At 63.7% G+C, this 10,860-nt stretch overlaps 1 protein-coding gene across 1 annotated transcript; it reads left to right on the top strand.

The window, feature by feature from the left end:
* Positions 1–1,772: 1,772 nt before the first annotated feature.
* Positions 1,773–7,851, top strand: ACPT14 (putative amino acid permease/ polyamine transporter; the record flags this gene model as incomplete). Its single annotated transcript, XM_005785641.1, has 16 exons — positions 1,773–2,369; positions 2,960–3,089; positions 3,233–3,336; positions 3,548–3,592; positions 3,955–4,062; positions 4,132–4,221; positions 4,362–4,461; positions 5,057–5,164; positions 5,391–5,458; positions 6,122–6,218; positions 6,343–6,392; positions 6,464–6,622; positions 6,858–7,050; positions 7,358–7,380; positions 7,428–7,442; positions 7,498–7,851. The coding sequence occupies 16 exons, from the start codon at positions 1,773–1,775 to the stop codon at positions 7,849–7,851; spliced, it is 2,241 nt and encodes a 746-aa protein (XP_005785698.1).
* Positions 7,852–10,860: the final 3,009 nt, after the last annotated feature.

Raw genomic sequence — 10,860 nt, 5'->3', positions numbered from 1 at the left:
GGGGGGACGAAGATGAGGGCCGTGTCTGTAAATGTTCCGCCCCCCGGCTGGAACAGCTTATAGCTACCCGCCCAGCTTCTGATGACCCCCCGCTCCGTTAAAAAAAAATTTTTTCGTGCAAGCGGCCGGCGGGGTTATGCAGGGGAGGGTCGCCCAGCACTGTTGCGGCGTGGCCGCCCTCTCGGACGGGGGCGGGGGAGCCGGCCCCTCGCCGCTCCGCCGGAGGCTTTCGGAGTTTCGGACGCGGCGGACTTTCGTGGCGCATCGCAGTCGCCGGCATCGCCACAGCGCATGGCCATGGGACACTGGGAGGCGTAGACGAGCGAGGAGCCGGGAGTTATGTGCGCACGCTAGTTGAAGCGCGCCGCGCCGCGCGAACACTGAGCGCCGCGTGTGCGGACCCGGCCGGCCGCTTGCACGAAACAATCTTTTTTTACGCAGCTCTAGCCCCCCTACGTCCAGCGGGCGTTACTGCTGGCGGTGACATGTCAGCCCCCTGGTCTCGTGGTTAGCATCGAAGTACGAAAGAATAGACCTGAAAGTTCATAAATAAAGCGTATGCCAGTTGCCACACACACGGAGCACACGGTCATCAGTCGGCCGGGCCCACGCCCGCCCTCATATCGTCATAGCCGTACCGGCCCTTCAAAAGCAGCAGCGTCAAACGCGGACCCGTCCCCCTCGGACACGGTCCGCCAGCCTCCGCCGTTTGCCTGGTCGGGGAGAACCGCGTACTGCTCGTCCAGGCCCGCAGCCTAGTCGTAGGGAAGGAGGGGAGGTGTCAGAGGAGAAGCTCCCGCGACAACGCCCGTCGCACTGGGCGTGTAGGGGTGGCGCAGCGGCGTCTAGGCAAAGCCCATGGCGTTCCCGGCCGAATACGTGTCGAGGCAGGGTGTCGATACATATCCACAAGGGCTCACCGCCAGAGCCGCGTCGTTCAGCTCGAGGTCAAATGCGTTGGTTGCTGCACGGGCGGCTGCGGCGTTCATCTCCTTCGACTTTTTGGAGTTGCCGGCGCAGGGTCTAACTCTCCGCCACGCACAGCAGCAGCCAAGCAGCGCGACCCCGGCCAACAGGGCACCACTCGTGACCAGAGGCGGGAGCGAGCGCGGCGGAGGATTGAGCAGGGGCGGCAATGCAGGCTGTGGCAACCGCTGCGGCGGCGGCGGCGGTGGCGGCGGCGGCGGTGGCGGCGGCAGCGGCGGCGGCGGCTGCGGCGGCGGCGGTAGTTGCAGCGGTGGGTCGGGCGGCGAAGGGGACGGCTCGACCGCCACTCGCATCGGACGCCAGGGCGGTGGCAATGCGGCTTCGGAAGGCACAGGCGGCGGGGACGGCTCAGGCCGCATTGCTGGCGGTGGCTCTCGCGCCGGTCGCCACGGCGGGGGCGCGGCCTCGGAGGGCGGTGGCAGCGGCGGCAGCTGTGGCGTCGGAGACGGCGTCGCATCAGGCGGCGGTGCAGTGGCTGGCATTGCCGATGGAGGCGGAGCGTGCGCAGGCATTGGCGGAGGCAGCGGCGGCGGCGGCAGCAGCGGCGGTGGCAGCGGCGGCGCCGGCCGTAGCAGGCGAGGAACAGGCAGCGACGGTGGCGTGTCAATGGAGAAGGTGAAGGGCGCATTGTCCATCGATGCGCGGCGCGCGAGGTGACATATATATATATTATAGGCTCCAACACACAAAAAAACAAACCGCTCACCAAGTGCGGGTGCTGCGCTCAGATTTGCTGCCTCATCCCCAACAAACTTCCGGATGGCTCGGGTGGCAACGGGACGAGCATGTTCTTCAACCACCTCTCGTCCCGCAACGACCCGCTGCACAAAGCCCACAAGGAGAAGATCACGCCGAAGGCCGAGTGCACCGACGCCATCGCCAAGGCACTGCAGCACGCGGCGCCGGGCACACCGGGCGCCAACCTGACCCACGCTGGCAACCGTGGCGTCTCGGCTGCCACTCGCGCCCGGCGGCTCGCGTGGGCGCCCGCCGTCCCGGGCGCCGCTGCGTGCTCTGCTGCTGCTGTTGCCGCCCTCCGCAACGCCACCGGCGTCTCGCTCGCTTGGAACTCCCCCTCGGGGGTGGCCGACACGATCAATCTCAACACCACGCCCGCCGCAGACTACGATCTCTCCATCTGCGACAGCGTCTCGATCGAGTGCCTCAAGCGTCTCCACCTGCAGAGCCAGGACTTCCCCGACAACAAGGAGTACCGTGCAAAGATCCGCTCAGTGCTCGAGTTCGGGATGAAGGCCTTCGGCGGCAACCCCAACGCGCCCGGCACCGAAGACGGCGCCCGAGGTGCCATCTTCGTCGTCGCGTCGACGATCCTCGTCACCTGCCGGCCGAGCGGCTCGCCGCGCTACACGACCGACCAGATGGTCGAGCGCGCCGCAACCATCGCCCGGACACACATCTCTCTCTCTCCCAAACGGAGACCGTGAGATCGTCCCGGAAGGTGGAAGAGAGAGGCTTAGAGGCGCCCTGGGCCGAAATAGCTGCCCCTGCGTCACCGGGTGCACTTGGAGTGCAGTCAGTAGCCGCACATCCAGGGCCGGGGAGCTAAGAAGCGCACCCACCCACCCAGCCCAGCCAGCCAGCGGGCCACCGCGCACCGGGCCGCCAGATGATTGGGATCGGTGCACTTGGGGTTCTTGCATCTTCGTTGGCTGCGTGATGACGATGTCTGGGTGGGTGGCGAGGGGCAGACAGAAGGGCCGCCATCGCCGAAGCTGTGCCTAAGCATAACTCCCAAACCCGCAGCGGCCCGGGGTGCCTTGGGGGCAGCCTGCCGGACCGCTGTTGCACGGGGTTAAGCACCAGAAAATGAGTGTAGTCGATGGATCGGGCTGTCGACCGTGCCTCCCCTCTTTTCCAGGATTTTTCTTGCAGCAAACTCTCTGTGGACGCTGCGAGGGCGCCGCTGCGTGGGCTCCTCTGCCCCTCTCTCTCTCTCTCTCTCCACCTCGAGGTGCTGCTCGAGCTGCTCAGGAGTCGTGAACGTGGCGCGATGGGCATGGGCAGTGGCGGCGGCACGCGGCCCGGTAAAAAGATTGGCGTCTGGGGCATGGTGGTCGTCGGCTTCTTCTGGGTGCACGGCGGTGAGCACCCACCGCGCCCCCGCAATGCGTGTCCGCGCCAGCGCTTAGCGTGGCTGCACGGCGCCGCGCCTTCAATGCTGCTGTGTGCGTCGCGGCGTCGGCGCCGCTCTTGCCACCGCCACCGCCACACCGCCACCGCTCAGGCATTTACGGCAACGAGGCGATGCTGATGGCGGGCCCGCCGCTCTACGTCTTCATCATGCTCGGCGTCGTGCCCTTCGTCTACTCCCTCCCCATCGCGCTCATCGTCCGAGCGCACAGATGCGGATCACACTCCCTGATGCAATCCACATGCTGTCCCCGCGTCCACCTCGCCCTTGTGTGTGTGTGTGTGTCGCGAGGCGCGGGCGGTGGTGAGCGCAGCCCCTGCGTGCGCGTCGTAGGTCGCCGAGCTCTCCACCGCCTTCTATTAACTAACTATTAATTAGGTGGCCCTTAACTGATTACCTATTACTCAGGTCGCCGAGCTCTCCACCGCCTTCCCGGAGGACGGGGGATACGTGGTGTGGGTGCAGCAGGCGTGCGAATTAACAATTATTAGTGGCTAATTAATGGGGGGCTACGTGGCGTGGGTGCAGCAGGCGTGCGCATTCACAGTGAATTGGAAGCTAATTGGTAGTGGGCTACGTGGCGTGGGTGCAGCAGGCGTGCGGGAGTGGTGGTCGGCTCTCACCACGCCTACTGGGTCTAACCCTAACCCTAACCCTAACCCTAACCCTAACCCCAACCCTAACCCCAACCCTAACCCTATCCCTATCCCCAACCCTAACCCTAACCCAATCCCCAACCCTAACCCTAACCCTAACCCTTACCCTAACCCCAACCCTAACCCTAACCCTAACCCTAACCCTAACCCTTACCCCAGGCGTGCGGTCGGGTGGTCGGCTCTCACCACGCCTACTGGGTGTGGGTCATCTACGTGGTGGACGCGGCTATCTACCCCGTCCTCGTCGCGCAGTACGTCGACACGATGGTCCGACAATCGAGTTCCGGCCTGACTAGTCAACCATCTCTGCCCGTCAGCGAGAGAAGAATGAATTAGGTCCCGATGAGCGAGTTCCGGCGGGGCATCCTCTCCACCGCTCTGGTCGGGATGGTCACTGGCATCAACCTGCTCGGCACAGACATGATGGTCGAGCTCAATTCACCCTGCTGTGGCGGCCGTCTCGCTAATGGATTATTTGCTCATGAGTTATTAATTAGGTCGAGTTCACCACCCTGCTGTGGCGGCCGTCTCCCTCACGGAATATTCGTTAATGGACTGCTGAGCAGGTCAAGTTTAACACCCTGCTGGCGGCCGTCTCGCTCGCTCCGACGGTGCTCTTTGTGGCAATCGGCATGCCCAGGCTCGAGCCGGAGAGGACGCTGCCTTGTATTTCTTAAGTATTAGTTAGCTATTCATTGGCTGTTAATCAGGCTCGAGCCGGAGAGGACGCTGCCTTGTATTTCTTAAGTATTAGTTAGCTATTCATTGGCTGTTAATTAGGCTCGAGCCGGAGAGGACGCTGCCTTGTATTTCTCAAGTATTAATTAGCTATTCATTGGCTGTTAATTAGGCTCGAGCCGGAGAGGACGCTGCCTTGTATTTATTAAGTATTAATTAGCTATTCATTGGCTGTTAATTAGGCTCGAGCCGGAGAGGACGCTCGTCGCACACGGCGAGCTTCGATTCGTCGCCCAATTAATGATTACCATGATTATCTTAGCATGACCTAGTCAATAATCATTAACCAGGCGAGCTCGACTCGCCGCTGCCAATTGAGAATGAATGATCGAGATTGCGAATGAGTTTAATTCGCTACTAGCTGTTAATTAGGCGAGCTCGACTCGCCGCTGCCGATTCATGATTACTGACTGATTGCCTGAGCATGACCGAAGTAATAACCATTAACCAGGCGAGCTCGACTCTTCGCTCCACTTGAGAATTGACTAATCGAGACTACCAGTTAGTAGCTACTATTAATTAGGCGAGCTCGACTCTTCGCTGCTTGTCTCGTGGATCCTCTGGCTGTACTGCGGCTTCTTCTCGCTCGGCGCCGCGCTCGCCCGGCGAGCTAGAGAGACCGCGAGGTGCGGTGAGAGATGCGGGGAGATGCGGGGAGATAGGCACGCTCGCCGGCGAGCTCGAGCAGCCGCGCCGCACCTTCCTCATCTCGATCGGCATCCTCTTCCCCGCCGTGCTGCTGCTCAACACCGAATGAATGTTCATAATTAAGTAATTGTTAATTAGGCGTCCTCTTCCCCGCCGTGTTGCTGCTAAACACCGAATGACTAGTTCATAATTAAGTACGCATTAACTAGGCATCCTCTTCCCCGCCGTGCTGCTGCTGAACACGCTGCCCCTCGCCGTCGCCCTCTCCCTCGACGACGTGCCTGCGCACTACTCGGCTTGCGAACCTAGAAGCGGATCTCCCCCACATCTCCCCGCACCTCCCCATATCTCGAGCCGTAGAAGCGGAAGGACACGTATTCGTGTACTCCAACCAGCGCTCGAGAGGACAGTCACTCAGCCGGCGAACCTAGACGCGGCTCGCGCACTCTCGTCCAACCAGCGCTGGAGAGCACACACGTGCCACGCTGCCGTTCGACGGTCTCCGGCTGTACGTACTTGTCTCCGTACCACCTCGCACTGAGATGCCTGCCCCCGGCACACACACTCACTTAGACATACCGCCGGAGACAGTCGAATGACAGCACGACACGCACTGTCTCCGCACCGCCACTGCACCCACACGGCGCTACGATGGCTGTGCAAAGCCTCGGGGCGGGGAGATATGGGGAGATATGGGGAGATATGGGGAGATATGCACTCACACGGCGCTACGATGGCTCTGCAAAGCACCGCCTCCCCGCCCCGAGGCGGGTGTCTTCAGCCCGGTAGGCTGCCCATATCTCCCCATATCTCCCCATATCTCCCGATATCTCCCCATATCTCCCCGCCCCGAGGCGGGCGTCTTCAGCACGGTAGGCCGGCTACTTCAACGTGCCGCGTAATCTCGCGTAATCTCGCGTAATCTCGTGTAATCTCGTAGGCCGGCTACTTCAACGTGCTCGCGCGCCGGCTGGCGGGCCGGTGGCTGGACTACGGGTTCCAGCTGGGCGCAAACGTGTGCCTGATCGGCCTGCACTGTGCCGCCGCCCTGTGACCTCGTGAAATCTCGCGTGATCTCGCGTGATCTCATTTAGGCGTGCACCGTGCCGCCGCCCTGCCCGCTCTGATTCCCTAAACAGTCACGAGGATTTCGTTCATTAGGCTTGTACAATGCCGCCGCCCTGACCGCCGAGCGGTCGCTCGCCTTTCTGGTGGCTCATCGTCCAACCAGCAGGCCCTCACCGCTGCTGCGTTGGTTCACGGGCTTGTGTCGTTCACGCAGGTGGCGTCCCACTTCACCGGCGAGATGAACGCTGTCGTCGAGAGGCGGCGCCGCAGCGGGAGGAGGGCCGACGCGATGTTGGTGTGGCTGCTGGCGGCGAGCGAGACGGGCGTCGCGCCCGTGTACATCCTCTTCAACGCCGCCGTCGCCGCGTCCCTTGTGCGCCCTCCCCCCTCACACGCACACCACCACACTCACACGAACCCCCCCCCCCCACACACACCCCACCACCACCCTCACACACACACACACACACACACACACACACACACACACACACACACACACGCGCGCGCGCGCGCGCGCGCCCCCACCGCACACACGCCCCCACCGCACACACGCGCACGCCCTCAGTGAGTTCACCGCCTGGTGGTGGGGGGGTGGGTGGGACTAGGTTTGGGCGCCGTACACGCGGCTCGTCGAGTTCTCGATGCTGCTCTCCGTCCCTTCCATCCTCCTCTTCATGTGGTCCTTCGTCGCGCTGAGGATGAAGCAGCCGGAGTCGCTGCGCGCGCGGCCCTTCCGCATTCCGGGCGGGCTCTATACTACTAGCCGATTCTTAGTAATTAATGGCATTATTACCAAGAGTATGGCCCTTCCAAACACCAGGCGGGCTACCGACGGCGGTCCTCATCACGGTCGTGCCGATCGCGATCTCGATCTCGTACGCCGTGATCGTCGCGGCGGAGTCGTTTGTGCCGGAGCCGGGTTCCGCTGGCGAGGGGGGGCATTCGGCGCGACACAAGAAGGGCGGCGCGCGACGGCACAACGCGGCGGGGCACCAGATCCGGTCCATGCTCGGTGTCATCGGTGCCGGCGTGGCGGTGCACGCGCTCGTGGTGCTGCTGTCCCAATTAATAATTCATATTAATTAGTTGACTAACTATTAATTAGGTGCACGCGCTCGTGGTGCTGCTGTCCTAATTAATAATTAATATTGATTCGTTAATTAACTATTAATTAGGTGCACGCGCTCGTGGTGCTGCTGTCCTAATTAATAATTCATATTAGTTCGTTAATTAACTATTAATTAGGTGCACGCGCTCGTGGTGCTGCTGTCTGCGCGGAGGCGGAGGCGGGTGGAGGCGAAGGCGCGGACGCAGGGCGCGTCGCTGGGGTCGCTGCCTCGCTCCCCGGGGTGGGAGGAGGCGGAGGAGGCGGCGGACTCGCGCGGGCCTTCGGCGGGTCTCATCTCGTCGAAGTTGAGACTCAACGACGGGTCGATCGACGAGACGACCGCGCTCAACGGAGGCGAGCCTTGCGTCGACTCGCGGCGCGGGGGGGCGTACCGCACTCCCTCCCTCCGGAGGCCAGGCAGCGGCGGCCGGAACAGCGGCGGCCCCCTTGCAGACACGATCTCGCGGCTCGTGCCCCTAATTAATAGCTAATTCATAGTCCACTAAATAATAGGCCCCCTTGCAGACACGATCTCGCGGCTCGTGCCCCGCGCTGTCGCGACGAGCGGCGGCTACTCGCAGGTGCCTGGCACGGCGGAGGGCGGAGGGTCGAGCTGCGCGCCTCTGATGGCGGAGGAGGATGGCGGCTCCCCGCGGGCCGAAGGCGCAAATTCGGACCTCGGCAGCAGCTTGGGCGGCTACTCCCCCGGCACACGGGTGCGGGGGTGAGGCGTGAGCGGAGAGGAGGAGAGGGGCACCCAAGCATGCACGGCTCGGGCGGGAAGGGGGCGAGGCTCGAGTTGCGTTTCGTTCGATGCGCGGCGCGAACGCGACACAGGCGAGGCGCTGTGGTGCGCGGTCCGCGGCGGGGGCCAGGCGCGCCGCCCGCAGCGGAGCTCAGCGACGTTCAGCGCTCCAGCCCGCAACAGGCGGCACAGACATCATTCTTTCCGCTCAGATCGCGTCCCCACGGGACTCATGCGGCACTGGTAGTCGGGGCTCGGGCTGGTACACACGGCAGATTCTATTGAAAATGAACAGAGAGAGACCCGGCGTGTTGACGGCGGCCATTCCAGCGCTCGAGCTCTCGCCCGGGCGCGCCCCACCGCTCCAGAGCGCGCAGAGGCGGCGAGCCCAGACGCCATCTCACACGAGACGGCAGAGCGCAGAGGGCACCACTCACGCACGAGACCTCCTTCGCTCCCGTGGGCAGCCCCGGGCTGCGACCCCGGAGCGCGGGTCCGACATGCTTGCGCCATGCACAGTCTCGACCTCCGCCATCCTAGCCGACCGGGAAGCGCAAGGGACCGGGGGGCGGCCCCCCAGGGTATGGGTTGCCCTGCTCCACTGCGTCGCTCACTCGCGTGGAGGGACTTAGCAGCGTTGGTGCGCGCCCCGTCCTTGTGTCGGGGTTGCGTGCGCCGATCCAGACAGAGGCCACGCAGCAGGCTGAGAAGAGGGCAAACAGGACGAGCCGGCCGGCGCCCATTGAGTCGAGCTCGTGGTAGGCGATCAGACCGAAGAGCTGCATCTGCAGCGTGAAGAGCACCATTACGGCGGGCATGAAGTACCGCCCATCGAACCGCTGCGCACCCTTCGACACCATCACCACGTTGGAAACGCCGAGCGTGGCGTAGGCTGCGATGATGAGCACATACTCGCCGCGGTGTGCGTCGGAGAACTCCCTCGTCTGGGAAGCAAACATGGTGATCACCTTCATTAGGCAATCGCCCGTCCCGCCAAGCAGGGCGCAGCACAGCGGGTGCGCCACCGGCGCGGCGCGCGTCCGCAGCAGCGCCAGCGGCAGCGCCGCCAGGAGCACGGCAGCAATGGTCGGGATGTACCAGGCGATCCCGCTGTGCCGCCAAAAGGTGAGGAGGTCCAGGCCGAGCTGAAGGTCGGCCTCGGAGTGGCCCGACTGCTTCGGGCCGAAGACGAGCAGGCCGCACGCGCCGAGCACCCCCAGTCCCAGCGCGACATAGTCCTGGGTCCGGACGCGCTCGCCGACGAACCGGCTGACGGCGGCAGAGGAGACAATTATTGAGGCGCAAAGCAGGGGGCCGTGCACGCTGACGGGGAGAAGCGAGAGGCTCAACACGGACAGCGGCTGCGCGAGGATGTACAGCAGCAGCCCCGCCACGAACTTTTGCCGCCGCCAGACGGGCAGTGGGCCAGGCGCGGGCTCATTCTTGACCGCTTCGTCGTGGTCGAGCCTGGCAAGGCGTTGCAGGGTCGTGCCGCAGATGGTGGTGAGGCCCTGCAGGCAGACGAGGCCGGCGCCCAGCACGAACAGCCCCGGCGCGCCCATTTTTAGACCGGCAAAAGCGCCCGCGCACTGGGGAGCGCTTGACTTGTGTGACGGGCGCCGCGCGTCCTTTGCGCGTGGTCAAACTACGCTGTGAACGAGCGGTGGCTTCGCTGCCTCGCCGCCTGCGAGCGGCTGGATGCTGAGATGGACGACCCGGACGGCGTCAAACATCGGGAGGCCGACTCGTCACTGGTGGGATGACCGCAGCTCGTGTTTATTCATCTAGGCCACCCGCCCTTCCAGCCGTACGCGCCGGCGGCGGCGGGCGGGACGCCGTGGCAGGTGGGCGACTGAGCTGGCGGGGGGAGGAGAGGCGCCGTCCACACAGAGCCCCGCAAGGGGGGGCGAGGTGGCGTCGGCGGCGGCGAGGCTGGGGGGCGGGGGGGCCTGAGGGAGGGTGTAGAGGATGTAGAGTGTAGAGCGCTGTAGAGCTGTAGAGATGTAGAGCGCTCTGGAGCGCTGTAGAGCAATGTAGAGCTGTAGAGCTCTACATCCACCGCGTGACGAACTGCCTCCGTTGTAGAGCGATGTAGAGGCGCTCTACAACGTGAAATCTCTACAACAAACTCTACATCATAAGCGGCGAACGAGGCACGGTCGCTCTCCGACATGAGGCGCGTTGCACTTGCCAGTGCTGCCCTGGCCTTCTGTCTGCTCGCCCAATGGGTGGCAGGTGCCTCTGCTGCTGTGGCATGCCTCGCGGCTGCGACTGGCCGGCGCCTCGGCGCGTCAGCTCGGCTCGGCGTAGCGATCGTGGCCAGCGCAACTCGCTTGGACTCAACGCTCAGCCAGGAGCTCCCGCACGCGCTGGCGCGAGTCATGGCGCATGCAACGCGCAGCAATGCTCGCCTCGCCTCGCGCAAATGCGACCGTCCTCGCAGCCGACAGTCCACCGCCTGCTAAAGAAGCACAGCGACGCATGCGGCACCGGCGACGCATGGCAGGCTGGTCATGACGCAGTTATAGGGTGTTGTGTGCCGTCAGAGTGACTCTCTGTGTGTCAGGGATAGTCAGGGCCGTCCATCAGAGCTCCAGTAAGCTCGGAGACACCCCATTAGTGCGACTCGACCTCTTTGAGTCACTGCCTTCCCGGCGGTTTGGCTGTAGAGCCTCTACAACAAACTCTACAACAAAATCGCGCTCTACATCGCTCTACAACGGAGGCAGTTCGTCACGCAGCCGATGAGAGCTCT

This window comes from Emiliania huxleyi, assembly GCF_000372725.1.
Source record: "Emiliania huxleyi CCMP1516 chromosome Unknown EMIHUscaffold_16, whole genome shotgun sequence".
Lineage (NCBI taxonomy): Eukaryota > Haptophyta > Isochrysidales > Noelaerhabdaceae > Emiliania > Emiliania huxleyi.
This window is presented reverse-complemented; position numbering and strand designations above follow the sequence as displayed.